This window comes from Excalfactoria chinensis, chromosome 13 (assembly GCF_039878825.1).
Source record: "Excalfactoria chinensis isolate bCotChi1 chromosome 13, bCotChi1.hap2, whole genome shotgun sequence".
NCBI classification, from domain to species: domain Eukaryota; kingdom Metazoa; phylum Chordata; class Aves; order Galliformes; family Phasianidae; genus Excalfactoria; species Excalfactoria chinensis.
In genome coordinates this window covers 3,416,097-3,441,478 of record NC_092837.1, presented here as the reverse complement: position 1 = coordinate 3,441,478, position 25,382 = coordinate 3,416,097, and the positions used below count along the sequence as shown (strand labels likewise).

Genomic DNA, 25,382 nt, shown 5'->3' with positions numbered 1-25,382 from the left:
AAAACCACCTCTCCTTGCATCCCTTTCCTCTACTGTCTCTTGTGTCATTGCTAAATTCCCAATTGAGAGAGCAGGCCAGCAGTTTACTCAGCTTTATCTCAAATTAATGCTTGATGACTCTGCCCTTTGATGTGATTGGGCCAGAACATCCCTTTCTGATGCTTCTTACTCTGTAATCTGGGTTCTAATTAGCTTGTCATCTGTTTCTCCTATTGGCTCTATAGTACGTCAATATCTTTGGCTACTCCAAGCGAAATCCTTGCTGCCTTTCAGGCCATCTTGGTACGCAGTGTCAAAAGGATTAACTCAAGTTGTGAATCTTTACCCAAACAAGTATAACCCCTGCAAAAGATAAAAAACATACAATCTAAATGCATCTGTACCTTCAGTGCACAAGGCAAAAGAGCTGTACACTCCTGTAGATGTGATGACAGCTGCTATTTCTAATGGTACAATAGTAACATATAACCCTTTTTGTTTTGTGTTGGATATAAACATTTCCAGGTCATTCTGGAATGAGAACATTATTTGCTCTTAGAGAAGGATGCGATTTGGTATTTTTTTAACTTAAGAAAAGAACTGTCTTCCTTTTTCTTTTCACTCTTACCTAAATCCATTTATCCACACTGCCTTGAAAACGTGCACTTAAAATATTTGGTTCTTTTTTAAAGTTCTCTACAGTTTGCAAATACATAAGCAGGTACAACCAATTACCCAGCTCACGATACAGGAAGAAATCAAGCAGGAAAACAAGCTCCTGTTATTAAAATTTTAATTTACTGGATGAAATTGAATATTAAAATAAGAGAGCAAATAAGGAGTGATGGTGGAAATAACCTGGGAGAAGGAAAATACGTTTAAGCCTCATAGTGAAATTTGCGTTTTGCTCACAGAATGGGACTCTGCACGTGAGGATCTCATTCTCTGTGCTGTTCTTTTTCAACGACAAATCCATACATATTAGATTGTACATTGGATTTTTCTTGAGAGCTAAACTGATTAGCCACATTTTGCATTGGTTTGTAGCAGGAGCTGTTGAAAATATATAGATGTATATAGAGAATCCTTCTGACCTCTCCTCTATGGTTCCATTTATATTTTTATAAATTAAGAAGAATGTTCCGTATCTGGGGAGCTGTTCTTGTGAGTGCTTTCTCTATGCCTGTTCTGTGATTAAATCATTTTCTTCCTGGCACACTGCCCAAGCAAAATGGTTTTAAAACGTTGCATGAGAAGAAAATCTCCAAAGCTTTTCAGAATGGGTTTGGCCAGTGCCAAAGCTGTGATGCTTGGAGCCGTCTTCAAAAATATACCTGCATGTGTGAACGTGAAGGTATGTTAGCACCTGTCTGTGCCTACTCACTGTAAAGCAGAGTAGCAGATGCTGTGATTCACAGTGAAGGGTATAACTCAGCCATCTACAACCCTCATCCGCACCTGGAAAAAGTAAGACCATTATTCATGAAAGCTGTAACTCTACTGACAGCACAACTCAGTGTGCAACTGCAGAAAATTGGATCCTGGTCACTGCTTATGAGGACGTTTAGCCTACTTTTGGGGTGATTGAGTGACATTATTGCTAAATCTGCCAGCTGATGTTCGTGAAACAGAAAGAGAAATCTTTAAAAGTCAACAGAATACTTTCTGCAGGGAAATGTTCTGATCGCTGTCCCAGAGGAAGAAGCTCTTGAGTGTATTGGAAGAGTGGGTGGGAAAAAGGATTCAATGGCTCTAATCAGAGATGTGTCAGTGTAAGAAACCCGAATATTTTCATTTTGTCTCCTTCAAAAAAAACCCACCTGTTTGGAGGACATATCTAGTCCTGCGTTGCGTAATTTTACTGAGACACTGTTGTTAGGAAATATATTTGAATGCAAAGTACCTCGTATAGCATAATTTTGTGTGTTTTTTAATATATTCAGAAAAAAGAGCTTTAGAGATGAGTAATCTCCTTTTCATTCTTTATAAAACTAAAATTTTTGGTAATGAATACAAGAGTCTCTTACTTTTGATACAGACCATCTCTGAATTTTTCATAGTCAGCGTGAAGCATAATATATCTTGGAAGGGGTTGATGAGGAATGTGAGAAGTTTTGACATCAGGCAACAAATAATTTAGAAATAATTTCAAAGTTTAATTACATATAAAGACTTCAGCCTTCCACAATTATTAATTTCATATTTTCTAATAGCTTCGTTGTGGAAGAAAAACTCCAGAAATTGGTAAAATCACAGCTCCTTTAACCATCACATCCTGTTGGGATTCACTGAAACCATGATTTCATTCCCACTCTTAAAAGAACTATGTAAAGTGAAACCAGTGGGTCTGATCTGAGCCTGAGCACTGCTTATAGGCTCCTCACTTTGTATGAAAGAGAAATAATCTGTTGTATCTCAGATGAAGAGATCCACCAGAGAAATCTAATCCATCAGCCGCTGTTTTGGTCAGTAGGATTCATGCTCTGCCACAAAGTTTACCAACAGCCTGGACTATCCCACAGCAATGTGTTTTTGCCTCTCCACTCCTGGCTGCTGAGGAATTCTCATTTGTGCTCAGCTGTGTCCCTGCTGTCTTCGTAGAGGAGCAGCTCGTGTTGTCTGCCGGCTTTGCTGCTGCCAGCTGCTAGTAGCACTGTGATAAATAGGGGGAATAATTTGGCCAGTTGCCTGAGTTTAGTTAACAGTGACAGAGTGTTTTCCTTACTTACCCACTGAGCGTGCAAGGCAAAATGAGTCTTGGTGTTCCAACTCGGTGCGTCTATCGGTGGAAACGGCAGCAGGGCTCCTGCCACCAGTAGTGGCTGCTGCTAAAGGAGAGGAGATATGTGTTGGTTCTTCCCATGCCAGTCACTGGATCCTCCTGCAACAAGTGCAGAGTTGGTGTGCCTTTGAGTGTGCCCTTACTAGCAATCATTTTAGAGAGGGTTTTTTGTTGTTGTTTGTTTTTTCAGAGCAGTTATAGGTCTAAAATTACACAGTAATACAATTACCCTCTTTCTCCCCCTTCACCCCCAAGCACTAAATGCTACCAAGAGGGAATGCTCTGGAGCACCAAAGATGAAGACATTTTTCAGAAAGACGAAATCAAATTATTAGTGAGGCAAACAGATGGAAAATGATGCTATCACAATTGCACTATCAGAGTAACACAATATTGGTAAGCTTTGTGTTTAATTAGAAACATCAAATGCCCAAGCTTTCAGTTCATACCAGCATCAGTTTTTAGGGAATAGTTAGGAGCCAAGCAATTTGTTATGAGCAAGATAACTGGTTTCCAAAGACTGCTGCTTATTATTCACGTTGGGCAAGGATATCTACTGAAACTACAAATGAGCATAATTAGGACTATCGTTCTGAATGGAATAATAATATTAGATCTGCAGATGGGAGAATAAAGTCAGGTACATTTATCCAAGGCACTGTAGGGAATTCATATCATATTAATGAATGCAAACCAAGTAATGCATTCTGAGGATTTCAAGTCCAATATCAAAGTGGATGCAGATGGGAAGTGATTTAGTTTATCCCTCGTTGTGTTTGTAATTGTTGTTATTGTAGATAATTATAATGAACCCGTCCCTACTGCATCTAAGCAGACTATCCACTAGATTGTGGATAAACAGGAATGATATACAAATAATTTTACATTAGCATGAACTGGCGATAGGTACTTCAGTGTCTATTGTTTCGAGCATTTATGTGATCAAAAATGCCAATTGCCTGGAATATAATTTGTTGCAGAGAATTTTACACCAGCGTAGCGTGAAAATTACTCATTGCTAAGTGTGTCATTTCATGAGCATTAGCAGAGTATTATCCTGAAATGTGTACTTTGTATTTTATAAAGAGAAGCTGTTGATGACAGGACACGGGGAAACAAACCCTCTCTTTTGCTAATGCAAGTATTACCTGCACTTTGCATGCCAAAGCATTTGCTTAATGCCTCTGTACAGCCTGTCCTGTTTATGTGACATCCAGGGACTCTATAGTTTATCTTCTGGAAACAGGTGTTTCAGCATAAGCATTCAAACGAGCCTGAGAAAATCTGCAGTAAGGTAAAAACCACCTTTTAATTAGTTGAGCAATTAAAAGCATGTGGCTTACTTGTGATGTGTGTTTGAAAACCAGCTGAGGTTATATGAAAGAGAAAGATATCAAGCATTAAAATGCCATATTACGCTGAAAAGCTTCTATGCCAGCCTTGAGATTTTAAATACTCTGATTTAAAAAAATAAAAAAAAATCCACAATCAAACATTGCCAACCAACATCATTTCTGCTCTAAGTGCATTTGAATATCTTCAGAGAGATGGAGTAAGACTTTTGTTCTCCACTGAATAACACTGATTTTTTTCTGTGCTCACATGCACTACAGAGGTGCCCAATGACAGTGCTTGTCAGAAAGAGGGTGACATTGTGGGAGAGGAGTGCAGAAGCTGGAGGTGCTCTTCAGGCGACTTCTTTGATTCCTATTCATAGAATCATCATAGAATCACAGAATTACTCAGGTTGGAAAAGACCTCAAAGTTCATCAAGTCCAACCTCAGCCTAACCATAGTACCCTAACTCTAACAACCCTCTGCTAAATCATATCAGGGGGAAAACTTTCAGTAAGTCAAGAGATACACGAATTTTGGTGTATGTGAAACTTATTTTAAATTTAAACTAAAATATATATATATTGAAAAAACAAAGTGCTTTAAAAAATGGTAGAGGGGACAGATTTTAAAGTCTTTTAATCTAGGAAACGTGAATTTGGGCTAATGACTTGGGAATGGCCTTCAGTCTCAAAACATGGCTTTTTCCCTAACATTATGTGAATAGATTCTTGTAGGTACTTCCCCTCGTAAGACATTTTGCCATGGCAAATGGTAGAAAATGAGCATTAAGAACTGCATGAGAAGAGGCTTTAAAGAAAATATAAAAATGAAATGTTTTGCATCTTCCAATGTTTTTATTGGTGGGAAGAGCATGCAGAACTGATCTGTTGTTTTTTATCCTACAGAAGCTGTGTTTATCACTAAAACAATTTCCCCAAATTAGTTGCTGGTAGACACGTAACAGAGAGAGAGGAAAAACAGTAGAAGGAAAATGGGTTCATTTCTGCTTTTGACTGTACCCACTCAAAAATCCTTGGAATTTTCAGTGATAAACCACCTTATTGGATCTTTTTCTTCTGTTTATCACTTTCAATAATAAGCTTTACTCTGCATTCAGTAATAAGAACTGGTAATGGATATAAATTATAGTGCACAATGAGGTTTTTACTGAGGGGAGAAAAAAAGAAAGAAAAAAGAAACAGCATTCTGCTCAATATAATAAACGTTAGATTCCATCTGCCCTACCATTAATGATATACTACTGCAGGAGGTTACTCATACCACCAGACCTGCGAAAATACTAGAAAAGCAGAGTTATAAATTTTAAGAGATTTCCCCACTCCACACTGGAAACCCTTAACACCTGAACCCTTAACACCATCCCAGCTAACTTCTTTAATGTGTCCTTGTATCTGCTGGGGAACAGCCCCAAGGTGAACCGCAGAACCAGGGTTGGTTTCATACAGCTCCACCCCATCACTGAAGAGAGATGTTGCCTCAGAGATCAGCCTCTGCAGTGCATGTGAAGAGATGAATTCCAGCCAGAAAGTCTGACCTAGAGAGGAGAAAAGGGTACAAAAAAGCCCTTCCTACAATAAATCATTCAGTGCAGCTGCCATTGAAATTCCTGCCGTGATGCAAGGGATGATATTTTCATGGCTTATTGGAAGCCACACGATTTCTGCTCCACACTCAAAGCATACTGTTTTTTTCTGGTCTTCTCTGGCCAAAACTAACTGTGAGCACATCACTTTCTGCTTTGCCCTTGGGCTCTTTTGTAGCACACATCCCTTGTTGTCTCCCGACACTCCCTTACAGGACTTAACAAGCACCCTTAGCCTGGAGTCATAGCCCCTCTGCAGCTCCCCACTGCAGGAAGCAGGCAGGTGCCATGCTTTTCTCTGCTCCATTTAGAAAGGACCAAAGTGTTTGGAAAACAACACAGAAACATTTTTGAAATGTCAAACTTACATTTGAACAGCTTGTTTATTATATTCTGCTCTTTGGGGGTGAAGAAGTCAAGGTCTGGCTCACTGCAAAATGAACAAGTGGCATCTGTTGTTACCTCCAGACGCTCTTAACAACACATACCTGAGGAGTGAAATGCTTTAAATGAGCACTTAGCTTCATTTTCAGAGATGTGCCCACTGGATACGAAACAAAGCTCCTAAAAAAATTGCTGATGTGCTGCCATTTAGAAAGCACAAGAGCATAAACCAACTAGATGTTGTGCTGTCCGTAAAACTAACTGTAGAGACTTGGCATCATCTATACATACAGGCATTTAGCCTGGAAAGAATAGCAATGTACTCAGCTGTAGTCAGATACCAGCACTTATGTGCACAGTCAGCAGAGCTCTGGGGAATGGGTTCAGTGCCCCTGGGATGTGACTGTGGCGACAAGAGCAGTGTTAGGGCCCTTCTTAGCATCTCCTCTTGTTTCCTTCCCTCCCACAGACCTTGTGCTTTTTCCTTCTGAAGCATATGGCTGTCCACAGGCTGTGTAAATACCCAGAAGGAAATAGGTCCAACAGCTTCTTAGCTGGCTTTTGCATTTTTCATGTGAAATCTAATTAGTAAATATTTCCAAGCACTTTGTCTGCTTGACGTGATTGTTATTTAAAAAGTGCGATTCAAATTTAGTATGTAATATTATTGGCTTCCCCTCTCCTTTCTTTTGCCTTTTTCTTTCTACATGCATTGTTATCTGGGGGCATTTTCTGCTGGTTTTCACAGATTTACTTCTGCATTTTATTCTCTTTCTGCTGCTCCTGCAAATGCTAATCCAAGCAATGCAACATTTCTCTCCATGATATATGTGCACACGTGACATAAACTAAATGGAGAGAGCCAAGAGCTTCAAGGAGACACTAAGAACACAGCACATTTAAAGCTAGGCAGAAACACCAGATTTACTGCCAAATACACAGCTCCTGCATTGCACACGAAAGAGAGGTTGGATGTAGCAAGCGTGTGCCATGCAGTTAACCTGTGGTTGCACTGGAAACATACAGATGTTTAATGGCACCATGATAGTCCCAGTCGTGGGTGGGGGATACAAATGGCCATGAGTTCTAGAAGTCTTGGGCTTGTGTGGAAACCCTTGCATTGCAGTGGGACAGACTTACAGGATAGGTAACATTTGAAGGACAGAGCTTTAAATACAATAATATACTGTAGCAGAAATGCAAGTCATGGCTTGAAGCAGTGATGGAGCACCTGGTGGAAAGGCAGGGCCAAACTCAGGTGTATGCAATGCAGATGAGTGCCCAGAAGGGGTGGAGCCAATATCTGCCCTCTCCCAGACCTTATTCAAAGGTTGGCAGTGGTGGCAGGGGTCAGTCTTTTAAGGTCCCTGAATGCTTCAGACCTTCTGAAGGTAAGCAGCTTCTTTTCTTTATTTCTGTGCTGTTGTATTTGAGTAGCTCCTTGCTTGCAGGAGCCTGGGGCTTTGCTGCACTGCTGTTACTGTTGTGGTTTCCATTGCATTACAGATAGTCATTTTAGTTATCCTGTCTGCTTCTCTTTTTCCTATTTGACTTTTATTTGGCAGGGAAATGCATATATTGGCAAACAACATTAGGTTGTGCTTTTTAATTGAAAAAGGTGGTAGAAGAAATCATTCTTATCAAGATATGTAGATGTATATCTGAGGGGAGACTCAACTGTGATGTTCTCTTTCCTAATGCCCAGACTAGTTAAATAATGCCTAGATTTTGTTAGGTACTAAAAGAATAAGATAGTACTAAGGGCTAGGAATCTGGGAATTATCTCTACCTGGAAAATCCACTGATGGGTTGTGCTTCCTGTTTTGCTCTTGATGTGTGTTATTTGGAAGTAATTATCAGAGTGAATTTAATTAAATGCCCTAAATGGAATAGATGGAGTGGCTTTCTTGAATACTGCAATTGTGTAGGTTGTTTTGTATTTGTGTGTCATTTGCTCTTGTGTGGGTCTGTGGCCCACTGTGTTGTGAATTATCTACAACAACCAGGCAAAAAATATATATTATAATAATAATTAAATGTAAACTTCAGCACATTGCTTAGAAGTATTTCATCAGTCTCAGCAGAACTTAAACCTACAGCATTCTCCTGAGCCTGGGACTGGAAAGGCAGAGTCAGCAGTAATCTTGAGATGGAGGATGAATGCCAAGTGGTTTCATCTTCTTCCTCCTGAACCACTGGCACTACTTCCTACTTCAGTGTGTGGTGAAGGCTTGCCTGTACTTGGGGAGTTCAGCACATCTCAGACCATCTCACTTCATGCCAGATGCCCAAAATTACAGAATCATAGAATATCTCAATTTAGGAGGAACCCATAAGGATCACTGATTCAAGCTACTGGAAACACACCTGCAGAGCTGACATTTAGAGGTCAGTGTGTCTGGATAAAGAAGTTCCTTTCCAATGCCTGACATGGTTAAAGTCTGGAACAGGTTGCATGGAGATGGGGTGGATGCCCCATCCTTGGAGACATCCAGGCCCAGGCTGGACCAGACTCTTAGCAATGTGATCTGGCTGTGGGTGTCTCTTTTTACAGGGGGGTTGGACTAGATGGCCTTTAAATGTTCCTTCCAACTCTGAGGGCTCTGTGAAATAGTTGTTGGATGGTTTTGTTTGTTTTGGGTTGTGTTTGTTAACTGATCGAGAGAGATGACTGCTATTACTTCATGTTTCACATCTCTTCTCAACTTCAACTTAGGTTATATCCCTTTGACCTGAAAGAGCCCTCTTCTGAAGAAATCTGAGTGGTTTGGAACAGATGCAGAGATATGACAGAGTTCACTTAGAACATAATCAACAGATAATAATAGGGTACTCAGAGAAATTGCAGTGAATGACAAGTACCATCAGCCTTTCAAAGCAGCAAAATCAGACATTAACTCCACATGCACAACGGTGTCAGGAGAAGCAGGAAATAGCTGATATTTAGTTCTTATATTCTAGCTTAAAAAAAAAAAAAGGGCATTGTAAAATTGCAAAGGGCGATGCACTGATGTAGGAGAATCGCTGAGTGCTGTGTGTGTTCTCATTAGCAAACAGAGCAGGATTTTCTGTGCCGACTGTGAACATCAAGGAAACCAGCACAAAATGATAAATGATTTTGGAAGAGGAATCTAGGTTGAAGCACTATGAGCAATCCCTGAGGTTTGCCTTATGTGTGAGAAATGCCTCCTGAGAGCAGGGAGCTGCTTTTCAGCACAGATGCATATCGATTGGAATGTATTTTTATTATTTCATTCTTTACGCATCCTGTATCATGGTTAGATCCTGCTGCTTCTCATGTGCACTTATAATTGGAGTAAAATGATTTTGAACAGAAAAATCATCCTTGGTTTGTGCAAGTGTACAGAATCAGAAGCAGCACTGGGTCTGCAGGGGATGTGAATAAAGCTGGGTGGTGATGGAGTGTGCCAGCTAGGAGCCTGCCATTTACAGTTGCTTCAGAAGCTCTTTTCTAGTTGCTAAGTAAACTGCTTTCCTTAAAGGAAGTAGAAGAAGAAAAATGAGAGCTAATACATAGTAGTTGTTCAGATGATGTGGAAATGGTGGTAAGAATTACCTAAAATATGCTGGCTAGGAGGTAAGCTTGTGAACTTTGTAAACGGTGTACAAATAGGGAACGTTATTACAGTTTAAGTCCTCGCTCTTGTTTCCTTCAAACCTGCTGGGCTAATTCAGTGTCTCCATTACCTGGGGCCACTTTTGCACTTCACTCCCAGCCTACACCCCTTTTCAGGTTTGTATTTGCTGTCCTTCACAGCTCCTGCAGTTACTCCAAGCTGAGGTTTGCTTTTGGGCATCTGTGCTCCCAATGTGTTTTACTACAGAGAACTCCTTGGGACGGTGAAGATTAAAGCACAAGACTGATTAGAGAGGAGCACTCTGAATCCTTATAGTACAATCTTTTATTTCTGACACCAATTCACACTATGTTTGGTAGCATTCATTCCACAAACCCTGTCTCCACAAAATACTTTGGTGCTCAATTTAAATGCAAATGTGCAGTCATTTTCTGCCTGACCTTAAAGACCTTTTATATGTTTGTGTCCTAATTTGGCCCTTTTATAGAAGGCTTGGTGTCCCTGTTTCTTCTATGGGGCACGCTCCTGCTCTACCAGAGGTAAATACCTGCTTGTGGTTATGTTGTGTCCCTTTTAATGCAGGCTGGAAGTTCTTGCTGACTTGTTTATGAGCAACACAATTGAAACAGTGAATGTTTGCAGTGCTCAAAATGGAAATGGGAAACCCAGCAGCCTTCAGCATTTGGAGCAAATAGCAGGATGTAACCCTAAGAGTTCCTCCTCCCAGAAGGTCTTATCAGTAAAATACATCCCCAGCTCTGATCTCACAAACACGCATCAGAAATGCTATCTTTCACTTTCTGCAAGCATCTCATCCTGGCCCTGAAGCACCTTTGGGCTACATGCAACTGATAACTTTGAGAGCTGTCTTTGATCTTGCTTTCCTAAAGACCTCAAGCTGGGGAGCCCAAAGCACAGGCAGGAGCCACACTTCCTACATCACTTCCTTAAGGGGTAAATGTGTATTCCAGTTCTTGTGCCAAATCTTCGTGCATGAAACTCCAAGCCTTAGAAAGTAAACTGGTGGCACACCCATAAAGTGGATGCTTTCTCAACAAGCAGTTGTATGTTTTAAGAGGCAGTGCATTACTGTTGTGTTACCTGGATCTGACCTGGGAAACAGTAGACTTCAACCCATATGACAGCATAATAACCAAGGTGTATGTGTGAGAGGGCATCAGATGAGCCTCAAAAGCGACAGCAAAATTGTCAAACCATCTTATTTAAGAAAATATTCATTGTCAAAAGCAACTTGGCTCTGAAGGGCAAAACTCCTATCACTTCCAAAGAAATTTGATGGCCTCTAAGCGTAACACCATCTTTCAGTCAGTGCTGTACTGTCTAATTAACTAATGTTTGCACTGTGATTTGAGATATTGCTTTACAAGGAAGGCTAATATGTTGCTATGTTTAAATGTTAGAATTAATAATTTAGAAAATATGAGAGTACAAAGCCTGGTTACTCTTATCATTTCATCAAAGTCAGGTTTAACTACCTTCTTTTTTGGCTTCTTGCTTAATTAGTTAAGCTGCTGAATTTAATTAACTCATTAAACTTAATTTGGAAAGATCTCTCAAGACAGTAGGAGCTTATCTTATGCTTATTATTTCTATTTGTTTCATGAAATCTTTATCACTATTTTGTTAGGATATTAATGGTAGCATTAATCGTGTTCTTCTTTACTTCATTTACTCAGATGGTGGCATTTTCCTCATTTTAAGTGCCAGCATGTGAAAACCAATCACAATTTAAGGTGGTGAAATTGCTCTTCTAGCAATCTCTCAGGTCAGCCACATACCCTCTCTTTTCCCATAAATGTAAATTGGGTTTGCAAGGTGACGTTATTTCATGGACAATCATGTTGAGTTTCTGAAGTCCTACATCTTGAAGTGCTGTGAGGGAAATGATCCTCTGGATGCTCTTTTGGAACAGCTTAATCACGTGTTTAGGTAATGCATTTGAAACTAGAAGTGGTATTACCATTCATTATAATTCATTTAAGCTCATCTGTGTGTGATGCTGCAGCTTGATGCTGATCTGCTACTCCTTGATACTTATTAAAGAGTTTATTGCAAAAGGTATAAATAGTAAAATTTGATGTAAATTCAAGCCCATTTGTTTGGATATCTTTTTTCTAGAAGGTATGCACAGAGAAGAGGCTGCATTATTGCTTAAATTGGGATTTCTTTACAAATTATTCATCCATTCTTCAGGGAACATTTTATTGTGACTCAGGGTATACTGCTGGTAGAGACTTTGCCAATTAATTGGGAAAGGAGATCATATGTTTATAATAATCTAGTTCTGTTCTGGCTGAAATCAAATGCTTCACTGCTATTCCAGTCAGCATGATTTACAGATGTGTCCTTGCTCACAGTTGCTCTATTGGGACTCTTTCATTGTTGTAGCTTTAGTCTGAGGCATGCTCTCAAATGGACAGTTAAATAGCTTGTGTCTTTCTGTTTTCCCATAGAATGACTATAGGAAGCTATCTATGCAATGCAAGGACTTTGTAGTCGGGGTATTGGACCTGTGCAGAGACACTGAAGAAGTGGAAGCAATTCTGAATGGAGATGTGAACATACATCTGTGCCCTGAGCATCACCGACCAAGTCTGAGCAGAATTAAACTGGCGATTAAGTACGAAGTCAAAAAGGTAAGCTACTTGTTTGGGGGTGGATACATCTTTGCATGTCAGCTAAATGCCACCTGGAAAATCAGGGAGATGGATTTTAGTGAGAGCCAAGGCTGCTCCTTGAGTCCTAGCACGTCATGGAAATATGTTCTATGAATGGAAAATTTGATTCTGGCAAATTCTGGGTCTGGGTGGTCCTGATTAATTGCTCCTACAATATGCATTGATAGAAACTGGGCTCCTGCAATGGGCTTGGAAGAGCATTCCAAATTTTCAGGCTAACATCTGCTCTCTTTCCCCTTGCATGCCCATCACCTGCTCCACTTTTCCTCTCGACTGTGTTACTCTGCTGCCCAGAGAAGGTTTTTCCTGTTATGAAAACCATTAATTGAAAAGAATCTTAGGGCTCTTATTTGAAATGCATTGCTTTTGTATGGGAGCACGTAGTTTGGAGCTGAATATGGTTTCCTAGTATGCTGTGTGTGGTACCTTGGTTAGTAAGGTTCCTTTCCTCAAGCTGGGTCAAGTTCAGCTAGTGAAGTTGTCGCTTTAGTAGCAAGGGGCCAGATTTGCTCTGATGCTCTTTCAGAAACTGAACTCAACTGAAAAGTACTCATAGCTCATCACCAAGGAGTACCCTCGGTCACCCATAGTCTGAGAGTTATTATGAAGCTGGTCAGAACCTCAAGTTATTTCAGCATATGAATTTTTCTGTGCCATTTTCCTCCTTTATTCTTTTAAACACTTGCACCATCTTTTAGATACTGAGACCATTACCCAGAGCTGAATTGCTGCTGGTAATTGTGCTTCTTTGAGAGTGTTTGTCTTGGCTTAGACTTCTTCAAAGGAATATTTCCTCAATTTCTCCTATTTTATATTAGATGGTTATTTTATGTCCGACCACTTACTTAAGGCATCTGTGATCTGCCACATGCAGTTTGTTTTATTTTATAAATAACTTCATATGCTAGAGAAAGCAAGTGTCCTTTGTGGATCACAACAGCTCGTTGCCCACGGATAATAACTGTTAATTACAGAATATAAACACAAACGTTACTCAGTCTCATGTTGACTCTCATTTTTGCATTTCTCAGAATACCCTTTTCAGCACTGTTTGCATGTAAGGTGAGCATTTAACTGCTAGCTGGAAAGTAAGATAGCTTCATCTGTGGGAGGCAGAGATGCATTCAGATAAATGGCTTTGGTTATTGGCAGTGGCTTGTGATAATAAGATAGTATTTATTGCACATGCTGAACAGAGATTGTGTTAGGGTAGCACAGTAATGATTTCCTTAAGAGAAAATAGGCTTCAGGTACAAATTTTATATTCAGCTGAGAGACGCTTAAGCTTATGTATATGAAACCTGTGCTCTAAAACTTATTCTCATTGTGAAGAAAAATATTTAATAGAAAGGGATGTGATGAAGAGTGAGTTGCCATGCATATCTGATAGAACCAGTTCAAGAATCTATACATTCCAGGTCACATTTGCAAAGTTAATGCAATGAAAACTACAACTGTGCCTGCTGCTCCTATTACTAAAACTCTCCTACCTTTACCATTAGCATAAACACTCAAATGGTCAGTTCTGCTTCCAACTCCACAAGCCCTAAATAAGCCAGGGAAATTAAGATTCTCTTACTTTATTGGGGGGGGGGGGGGGGGGGGCAACTCCTGAAATATTTATCCCTTCTCATGAAAAGCAAGAAGAACCTTAGACAAGATACACTTAAGGACTTCACAATGGATCAGGGAAAAGTAAATGTTTGATATTATAGGTATTTTTCATTGAGCTAATATCAAAACTATTTGCATCTTAAGTTTTAAGAGAACTTATTTTGCTTTACATTTACCTCTACCATTAGCTTCTATATTCACACTTCAATGTCTACTGTAGGCTTCAGTTGATGAAGGTTTGCAGAGAACAACTTTATATTGAAAATTATCCATGGTTTTATTGCACAGCTGTCAATGCAGTCCCCATTTAATCACAATTTGTACCCATATAAAAACTGTAGGAATGCAATTAAGGTAATGTTTGCTGTTCAAGTTGTTAGTGCTAGTTTTTGTCCTGTCACAATATCTTAATTAAACAATATCCTTAATTTGGCAGTTGTGCTCCTGAATAAGTGACAGTTGCTGGAAGTATGGGCTGCATTTCCCTGCACACAGAGCAGTGAATTCAGTCATCAAACTCACACTTTTAGCCAGATATTCAGTTTTTCCCACACCTCCCCTTTTTAAGACCAAACTTCTGCTTGAAAATCTCTCGTTCCAAGGGCAGCTTGGACTTGAACTGAATGGGAGACCAGGGCTGTTCACTTATCACACTGAGGGTACAGGAAAATTTGTACACCAAAAGAGGGACTGGAGCCTCCTTACATCTTTTACCCAGGAACCTGCAGCTGGTAACCTCAGCTGATCTTGTTCTAAGTTCTAAATGATCTTCCTCTGCACTGATGTATTGATCAGAATCCTTTTCTCTTTCCTTTTTTTCTTGCCCCCTTCTTATTTACAAAACCTCAGATGAAATGGAAACTCATTCAAGAAAACATCCAAAGTTTCAAACTTTGGAGCCTCATTTGTCTCTACTTTGTACTCTTTTCCTTTTCCTGAAAAAGAAGCTCTTAGTGTGTATATATAATACTTGCCAAGAAAGCAAGTTGAAGTCTCTAACACATCTGAGTATTTTATATACAAGGGCAGTGAAGAATTAAGACCTTCTGCTTGCAGGTATTTCACAGCGAGGAAAAAAGCTAAAATTGCAGTCATTTATAAAGCATCCTCCAAGAACTGTATGACTTGAACTCTCTGCCTGAAAGAAATAAACTGTCACTTTGTACCCAGGGGTTCTTGGAAAACTGCACTCAAATACCCTCTGTTCAGTTTCACTGGGGATATCGCTCCCTTCAAATTAAATATCTTAATGATTCGTGATTCCCTGAAAAATTATTACAGTAATGGTTACAATAGGAACAGTTTGTCAGGGATGAAGTAAATGATTTTCAAATGTTGAAGTGCTTATGAAGCCCTGGGTGCTTGTCAAGAAAAGGACTTCTAGCATACACTATGGAGTTGCTGCAAACTTGTTGCTGCCTCCTGGTATAACCTAGCTGGGTTCACACGTGCACCCTAGTAAAGGTCTGGATTCTTTCTACTTCATCAAAGGGAGAAGGAACATTGGGAGTAGGCGTAGCAGTGAAGCCCATTGTGGCATTGCAGAGGACTAGGCAACCTAAACTGAAGTGTTCTTCCCAATGAAATAAAGTAACTGATCCCAATGACAGTACCAGCTTCTCTTCCATGCTTTTTCTCTCTCGGGCTCTGTCAGAACCAGGTTACTTATTCCTCAATCTTGATGTATTCCAAAGAGCTTTGATATTTTAGAAGTTCATCTGCTGTGAAGCAGTGAGCCATTCTGTATCTCTGTAGCTGATTAGTAGCATGCTTGCAAGATACGAGGGTTAACTTCACTTTCTTGGTAGGAAACTGCTCAAGAGTGTATTTTCTTTAAACAGATGAACAATCCCAATCAGATATAGGGAAAACGTTCCCCACATTTATATTTCCCATGTTTGAATTTATTTTTAATTCATCCAGGGTTTGATTTTTTCACTTGTGAAGTATAGGGACAGAAGCTGGGACAGCTCTCCCTTGAGTTCTTCCCCCAGACCTGCAGCAGTGAGGAAATGCACCTTTTCTTGTTGTACCACAACAAAAGCATTTGAGGAACACTTCCTATTTTCCGTTCTCATTTTACTCCATGCTGCTCTGCTGTGTTTATCACCCTTTAATATTGGCAGAAAGGTTGTGTTTTGATACCTTTAGATCTAAGGCTGTTGCTTCTCTATAAGAAGTGATGTTTGCTCCCTTCTTTCTCACTGTCAAAAATCATTGCTGCTGTATTCTTTTAATTGCAAACGTTGAGTGCCCTTCTCTATTTTCTCAGTTAGAAGCTCATTTCATAGCTCACAAAGCCAGAGCACCTCTCTCTTTCACGAGTTTTAATTAGATTAACAGTAAGGCACACAAACTGAGTTTAAAACAAAAATTAATAAGAGTTAAACAGAACACCAGATGGCTGTGTAAATCCTATTTAATGGAGAACTGGAACAGGAACTTTTCTCATAAATGTATTATTAATAATTAACATATGGAGGATGCTTCAAACAGAATACTCGTGGCTATATTAGATTATAATTTTTTCCTGCATTGGTCACATAGCTCTTGTAAACTGCTGTGACAACCTCAGTTTCCCATTCATTTGCTCTGAGGATGCCGTTTTGCCCTGTGCTGTATCTTGCATGCTAGCTGCAGTCCAGGGAGCTCTTTGTCATTGCATGGGACATCAGTGGCTGCATCCATGGAACAGGCAAAAGAATCAGCTCTTGCTGTCAAGGTTCAGGGCAATCTTCCTAATGGCTCTTTGTCACTCTTTGAAACAGGGTGAAAGTTTAGGGTTTATCCCATGGGAAATCCCAAACTTCACTATCTGTAGCATGCACATAAATTGGTTTAAGCAGGGTAAGGCTGTGTTATACTGTCCAAGTGTCAGGCCTTGAGGAGGAGAACTTCTCATGAAAAAGGTTTTCAGGAAGTTGGTTTTTTGCTTTGGTGTTCTCTAACTCCAGTCACTTTTAACTACTGAATTTCAGGAATAGCTAATTGAAGTCCATCACTGATGGTTGGGCCCACAGTGGAGGGATGAGAAGTGTCTCTTGTCTCCAGCACCAGAGCCGGCTGAAACTGTGGAAAAAGACATTTTGTTTTTATGTGACAGTAGAAATACCCTGGTCATTCTGGACTCCTACTTCTATCCATGTAATATTCCTTGTTGTATTTTTACTTATTTTACAGATTATTCTTTTTAAGTGATAGGGAAGGAGTTACTTTCCTTCCTTACGGAAACAATTTTTATGTCTCTGACTATTTCATTAGCAAGGTTCCTTCCTCCCACTAAATCTGTGGCTCTGATGATATCCATTTGCCCAGATGTTTTAATTTCTTTTCCAGGATGAATCTCATTTTGTTATTTCCTGCCCATAAATTCATCCTCTCAAGGCTCAAATGAATCATATCTCCATCCTGAGTGGTGTTTGCAATATTCCCAATTTACAGTAATATGCAGACTTAATTATTTTCATTTGCAAAGTACCACAGGGTCTTACATGTTCATGAAGACACTGATGAGAGAGCAGGAGAACACATCAAATCCTTTGCATGCGTTTCCATCATAGATAAAAGGACTTAAAAATTACCTTTATTAATATTAAAATTATTTTAGAAAAGAACAATTAATATTGTGTGCTTTAAACCTGACCTTATGTGCCCCCAATTTTGGCTTCATTTATCTCCCTGCAGGCAGTTGACCTGCTAATGTCTTTGGGATGGAAAGTCAGATGGGATGAGTACAAACCCTCAAGAACAGAATAGGATTCAGTATTTCAGATTGAAGGCATTTCCGAAATAGTGTTCAAATTTGAGCATTTCCATGAGCAGTGACCCAAGCTACATCTCTTCTATTCCTTGTTCTTGTCACGCCAGTAGATATCCGTATTTAATAACTTTTTTGAACTCTGCCTTGTGGTGAGGGGACTTATCCTACAAGAGAATCTCTCCATCAGCTGTGGGAGTGAAACCCTCTATCTTGGAGGCGTTAAAATTTGAGCATTGTATCAGCACAGTCTTTCCTTGTCATTTGGAAAAGAGTCGACTGGTTCTCTCGAGGGAAGAGGTTATAGTATTTTAAAACTCTGTGCCCACTGTGGTCGTTTTCTATTTAGGTACCCAAGGGAATTTGTTCTTCGGTAGCTGTTTGTTCTGGCATGCTTTCAGATAAATAGGTAGGCAAGGATTTCCAAGTGGTTCTGATTCCGTAGAATTATGAAAAACCTGGAATGCTGGAGGTTGGGGCTTTCACTTCATTTGCTTGTTGTCAGATAAATAGTTCAATTACAAGACTTATTTATGCATGTGAAATGAGAAACTTGGCATTAGCAACAGATCTCTTCATAAAGCATGCAGCATATTGGAATATGGAACTGGAGATTCCTCAGAAACAAACTACAGCATTCATTACTCTGTAGGAAATAAAATGCGTAGCACAAAAAGAGTGCTCGCTCTTGAGCAAAGGAAGTGAAACTGAAAATAAGCTACAGACAGGTTTAAATTAAAGAATTTCTTTAAACACTACATTTTCTAGTTTTGTACCTCAAATATATCACTTAATTTTGCAAAACACGGATTGAAAATAAATGACAACAATAACAATGAAATCTTCCTCGATTGCTGAAAGGATTATTAACTTTGTTTTCTCTCAGTACTGAAGGTTATTTCTGTTAGTAGGAAATTGCAATTGAAATGGTCCTGGCAGCTTTATTTACCCCATTATTTTTGTTTTCTATTAGGCTGATTTGTTTTTATTTGGCTTTATTTTGTCTGTTTAATATTTTCAGCCTAGTCAAACCCAGTTTCCATTCACATTGCTCATTCTAATGGGACTACACTGTCTCCTTTATAGCTCTGCACTGCATAGGTGCTTTGGGCAGTTGTGCCAGCACTGGGCTGTCCTTCACTACCTTAGCTCTACTGCTTGTCAGTTCTGCAAAGTGAGATCCCAATCCCGTAACTATGCTTTCTGATTATGCAGAGAGCAGAAAATCCATTCTAAACATCACGCTCGCCTTTATAGTGCAGACTGAGTTGCATGAAAGATATGTGGTTGCAAACAGTAGTTATGTTAAGGTTTAAAGTGCCAAAAATCAGGATTTGAGATTAGATAGAGTTAATCAGCAAGTGGATCCAGATATTGGATTTCCAGAGCATTGAGGAATATGTGGATGTCTTGGATTTGATGCAAGCATGTTTTTCCCCACTCTAATTACTCTAATAAGAAACTTCTCTTGGTTAAGGAGGTCCATGTATGAGCTTTTCCAAAAGGCATGTTTTACTACTAACACCATATCAGTGACTTTTTTGTGTGTCTTTAAAGTAACTGTGTCTGAAGCTGCACAATCCATTTTTATTTTGTTCTGGTAGTTCGAGGTCATTTGGGCTCTGCCTGCAAATAAAAACTTTCTCCCTTTTACAAGGTTTATATCTGTTTGACTTGATACCAGGACCAAACATTCACTGAGGCTGTCATAAAAAATCATCTACAGGATGAGTGAGATCCTCATGAATATTTGTGTGATACCATTAGACAGTCAAATGAACCCCAAGGAGGGAGGAAAAGCTGCGGGAATCCTCAGGGCAGGGACATTGCCTTACTTCATGTTCTATCTGCAGCAACTGTGACAGCCCAGGGGGCCTTCCTCATATAGGGTTTGTTGATTTCCTATGGTCAGATCCATTTGGTGATGTGCTTAAACCTGTAAGGCTATTCTGGTGCAAATGGTTTTAAAAATGTGGCCTATGGCCATGGGTGGCAGTTAGCTCTAACTGGAGTGGGTCTCTCTGGCAAAGAATGCACCATCCCTTAGCATGGATAATTAGATTGGAATAACACTTATTATTTGTGATGAATAAATCAGATGACGGTGATTTGGGTCCAAGTAATTTCCAATCTTAAACTCTCTGCAGCTTTACTTACACACTTTATCAGGTCCATCCCTGCCTCTCACAGTGCCTGCTGACATTACAGATGTTCCCCTGGAGGTCTGTTGGTGTGGCTCTTTCTCCAGCATTCACTCACTGGTTAAACACACCTCTGCTCCTTAGAATTGCAGATTTAATTGGTGATGCTTGCCAACATCACAGTGCTTACAGTGAAGGAATGCTCTGTATAATAGGACATCACTAGTTTGTGTTGTTCTGGCGTGCAGTTTGTGCACTGCCTCACTGATGAGTTCTTTCTTCCTACATCACCCCTTGGCTGTTTTGTGCCATCTGCATGAGCAGAGCAAGGTAAGACTGTATGAGTGGTTAATTCTGTTGCATTGGTGGTGATAATATGACAGCTCATTCTTGTATCTTAGCTTGGGCAGCAAGGTGGAAAAATTGCTGTCCAGTTCACTATCTGATGTGATCTCTGGAACATCCCCTTCTTTTGGACTCTTTCAGTTCTCACCAAAGGCTTTGAGAATGTTGTTTTCCATGTATTTATTTCAGGTCAGCTTTCACAGAGTTCATTTTCCTGTAGCACAGATCATTTTTGGAGCTGTCAATACTGCCCTGTCATTCAGAAGCTCTCAAAAATGTCACTTTATTATTTAAATTGCTTCTTCACACTGGCAAGTGATTTCTTTCTTTAGGCCTTTCTAACTTATATATTTATATATATCTCATAGGCTGGAGAGGTGTTATTTGTGCCACTTATTAATAAAATATGCATAGCATAAGGAAAAGCCGTGGCCATCTATTGGTTCGTGTGTGGCATGGGATCAGAAAAGCTATTGCAGTCATTTCTGAATGTAGAAAGCTTTTTCTACATTTATGATGCTAAGCCAAATATTAGTGTAATATCTCATTTGACGTCTGTGGCCATACTCTGAGAAAAGAGAAAGTTAAGCTGCTCTTTCAGGTCTTTTGGGATCTAAGATCGATTTCTGATGCTTTGGGTTGAGAGAAGGCTGACATTGTCTGATGCTTGCTGTGTATTTCATTAAGACATCACAAAGTAAATGTAATGAAAAATGGTACTGCTTCTTGTAAGCAAGAGATGAAAATTTATTTGTACTCTTATCTTTCTTATTCTGATTTTTTATTCTTCATTTTCTTATGAATCAGACAAAGATGATTACCAGCAAGCCCTTATGACACACTGTCAATCTTTACTGTCTTGTACAAAATACTTTATTCCCATGAATTTGGCTTTATGGCAATTGCTTCTCCATTTCCCTGAATTTGTGTTTTCATTCGAGCTGTTCCCAGACAGAGTGAAACAATGAACATATTAAAATGTCTCGTGAGTTCTCTGAAATGCCAACCAGCAGAAGTTTTTGTCTGCCTCATTGCCAAGGGCAACTGAATCTCTTTGAATCAGTTCTCATAACATGGTGAACAGTGACGGGTAGGAGGAAGCCAACAAGCCTGGCTGTCGTTGCAGAAGTCTTCACGTCTACCACTGCAACTTTCCTTTCTATGAGCCATTAAAACCGGTGTTGATTTCATCCCATCTAAAAAAGAAAGAAATAACTTATGAGGGAAATCAGTTCTGTCCAGCTTCCTTCCATGGTTTTCGGCTGTTTGCCAGAAAGATAATTAGCCTGAGCAAACAGGGACCGTTCGGAAATCCTTCATTGTAGTACTGTTGTTATCACCTTAAAGTGCTCGTGTGATTAGGGCTGATGATTTATAATCGATCTTTTTAAAACACTTTTTTTTTCCTGGGGAAGAGAAGCAGCAAAGCAAGTTGTTAACATTTCGAAGAACCATTCCTCAAGATGGAAGAGGTTAAAAGTACTTACCAAGTTCCTTCACCCTGAAAGGCTTAGTCACAAAAGATAGTTTTCCTTTTTCTTTTGAGGAACGTAGCCTCCCCCCTGCCCCAAAGCCTAATTCATCTGAAGAAGTGCGTTTTAAATGGTTGCTAATGTGCTGTTAAAGATGGAACTGCGCGAGTCCGCAGCCATCCCAATTACTGTGCTACTGTATTTCACTCTGCACTACCAATGAACAGGTGATTAGAAATCCCAGTAACAGTTTTGTTATTGCACCATCGCCTAGGAAAAAGGTCCATTATATTTCTGGTGTGATCGTTTTTGCAGAGATGATGAAGATAAGAGCACAGCAGGAACCTGTAGCCTCTGCTTTTCTCCTCTTTCTCCAGCTTTTCTCCCCTCTGCCTACCTCCTTAAAGATCTGCTTTTTGAGATAGTGGGGAGTTTTGCATTTCCCTTCTCAGCACATTTAGTCACCCACCAAACCCATAAATGAAATGTTCAGTTATCCAAATGTAATTAGCCACATATCTATTTTTCATCCTTTCTTTCAGTTATTTTGCCTTTCAATTATCTCTCTTTGTTATTAAAAACAGTCACATGCTAAATTCAATCACTCTGATGAACAATATGAAATAAAGTTCAATCTTTTATTATAAAGCTCTTCTCTTGGATCCGGTGATGCTGTGATTTCTTTTTTTTTATCATTAAGAAATTGCCCTTTTCAGTTGTATGCTGCTCTCTTTTTCTTTTTCCCCTGAACAATAAACTGAAGAAACTCTGTTGTAAGGTACAAAATATGTACTTTCTGTACCAGTGATGTGCAGAATCAAACTCTATAACCAGAACTAGGTTATAAAGCAGGTATGTATTTATTCTGCACTGGGCACATGGGGGAATCACTCCTCCTATCATGTGCCTCGATAGACAAGTGTTGGAAAGTTATAGGGCAAGTATATACATATTAAAAAGATTTCCAGTTTGTCATTAGCATATTCATTTTTTCTCCAGGAACTCATTTGCATGCTGTCCCTCCTACTGATGCATGCGCAGTCCGTAGTGGGGGTCTCCCTCTGGTGGTCAATGGGATGAAGTCAGAAGTCTTCCTCAGGTTGACCTTCCTTCTTTGACCCAGCTCCTTCACTCAATCCAGTCAGAACCAATTTCTTTGGCTACCTTTCCCTTACGTATACCCAGCTGCATTGTCGTGACTACAAAAATGTTGACGCGTCCCTGTGGTCTTTTTCTTCTGACTTTCACCAAAGAATGGGATACTTAATCTTCATGTGAAAGGCCCCTGTTTACCCCATTCCTGATTTCAGCAGAGCACTTCCTTCTGCTTCTGCATTTGTTGTTTCTCTGATCAGTAAAGAATGAGCCATTGTTTTTGAATGGTAACCTGAGAATAAAGCATTTGATGTTGCTCACTGCTAAATATCAGGTGGACTCCTTACAGTTTACAGAAAAAAACAGTGCACAGTGGTTCACTTTGGGTCAATATTCAACAAATATAAATAATATTACATTAGTGCTGTGTTGAGCTACTCCTTCAATGGCCTCTTCAGGCTTTAGCCATTTATCAGGGATTTTTTCAGCTGCTAGCATCCAAGTACCTCTTTGTCTTTTCTGTATCTCATTGTGGACTGTCTGTGCTATAGACCCTGACCCTGAAGAGGTGCTTTGTCCTTACTGCCCCCTGTAAGGCACTGGGTTTTGGCCTACACAGTCTGACAAAACCTTTATCTGGAGAGAAGACCAGAACTGAAACTCATTCTGTCGGTGCACTGGGGTGGTTAGTTTGCAGTTCTGTTTTTTGACACCAAAAGCTATGTTGGATGACAAAGACATGTCCTGTGTTTTTCTGTTGGACACATTCAGCATATTGCTTGCCAAAATCTCATTCTCTTCAGACGACGTTGCTAATATTCCTTTCTCTGTTTCTCTTACAGTTTGTTGCTCACCCCAACTGCCAGCAGCAGCTGCTCACCATGTGGTATGAAAACCTCTCAGGCTTACGGCAGCAATCCATAGCTGTGAAGTTCCTGGCTGTCTTTGGGGTCTCCATAGGCTTGCCCTTCCTTGCTATAGCCTACTGGATTGCTCCCTGCAGCAAGGTATGGATGTCCAATGGTTCACATTGTTTATTCTGACACTTAGACTCTCATTTCTTTTCTGTACTTACTGTTGAAAGTTCTTCACTTCTTCTGGACTCCTTTCTTCCCCTTTCTCCTTCTTTCTATCCCTCTATCTTCAGTTAGCGGAGCATTATTGTGGCACATATACCTGAGACTCTGGCAAGACACAGAGGACAGCTCAGGGTTGCAGAGAAAGCTATAATTAATCAAACAATCTTTATGGTTTTGAGGGAAAAGAAGATGAAATTTGGAAAAATTCCATATTCCTAAATATGGCTGTGCTCTGTCTCACAGCATCCAGTGGAAGCAGGAGTGTTTTGCCAAGGCTTAGAGGTCACAGGACTAGAGCCAACCACTGGCCTGTGTACATGCTTGAGTTGTCTGTGGTATGAGCTCTCTAAGCAGATTTCCATCCTGAGGGAGACTGCTCAGATGAGTGGAGATAAGTAGATGTGCAGCTGACTGATAAATAGCTTTTTTCACTGCTCTTACTGAAGGAAAAAGAGGTGACAAGGGAGAAATTCATTTCATGTTCAGCAGCATCATCCCTTACAAGGTAGAGTGTTCTCAGCAAGAGGATTATCAAAGGTACTTAAGTCTGATAGAAATGACCCCTGGCATTGGTAATTTACTCTGTCTTGAAAGCAACTTCTCATGTTTCCTTTAGAAATCCAACAAGGAATTGTCTAAATTTGCCAAGCCCAAGAAATTATAGATCTGCTGGTGGGTGTTAAGGAAACACTGTAATTTAAGAAATGTATCCGTAGGTAAAACTAGACAAACCTTTTGCAAACAGTCTTCCAGGGCATCCAAGATAATAAAACATTTTTAAGGTTTGGTGTCCTACAGAACAAGTAGTTTCTCTCAGAGTGCTTTAGATATCAGCTTCGTTTTGTCAAGATACATATCAACACATGAGCCCATAGGTTTTATGAATACTGAACAGGGCTCCAGAGTTTCCCATGGAGAAGCACGTGTGAATACAGGGCTGTACTACAGTTGGTTTTGGTTAGGAGACGGTGAGAATACATGTGGAGGTAACATTGACTCCTCTGTGTAAGAGCTCTGTCTAGTAGGGATTTGTGAAGCTGTTTAATTTCCTTCAGCTCTGTTGAATGTGCTGGGAGCTGGCACGCCAGCCAACAGCAATGTTTTTGGTGTATTCCCAGAATTACAGGCTTTGTGTTTGAATACAGCAGTAGGTGGGGAAAAAGGTCAGATGAGAAATAAGCAGAGAATTTAAATTAAAAAAAAAAAAAACAACAACAAAAAAAACAAAAAAAACCAAACCATAAACCAAACAAAAATGACAGGGCTAAAACTCACCCAAAACCTTGAACTAAATTTCAAGATAAATGCAAAATAACTGAGAAAGGTTTTTGGTATTTAATGTCATGAGGTAGGCATATTAAAATAAAAATATATATATTGAAATATGGAACAGCACAATTTTTCCCCTTAACTTTTCTTTTTCTTGGTGATTTTTTGTTACACAAAACCTTTTGTGCATTCCCATTTTCCAGCGTCCTGTTTTTGTGTTGCGGGC

At 39.7% G+C, this 25,382-nt stretch overlaps 1 protein-coding gene across 1 annotated transcript in view; it reads left to right on the top strand.

Annotated features, from left to right (window-relative positions):
- TRPC7 (transient receptor potential cation channel subfamily C member 7) overlaps positions 1–25,382 on the top strand; it is a 64,785-nt gene that overhangs the window by 12,199 nt on the left and 27,204 nt on the right. Inside the window, exons 3-4 of the mRNA XM_072348097.1 lie at positions 12,160–12,342; positions 23,651–23,815. Coding sequence (XP_072204198.1) covers positions 12,160–12,342; positions 23,651–23,815 — 348 coding nt within the window. The remainder of the gene's footprint in view (positions 1–12,159; positions 12,343–23,650; positions 23,816–25,382) is intronic.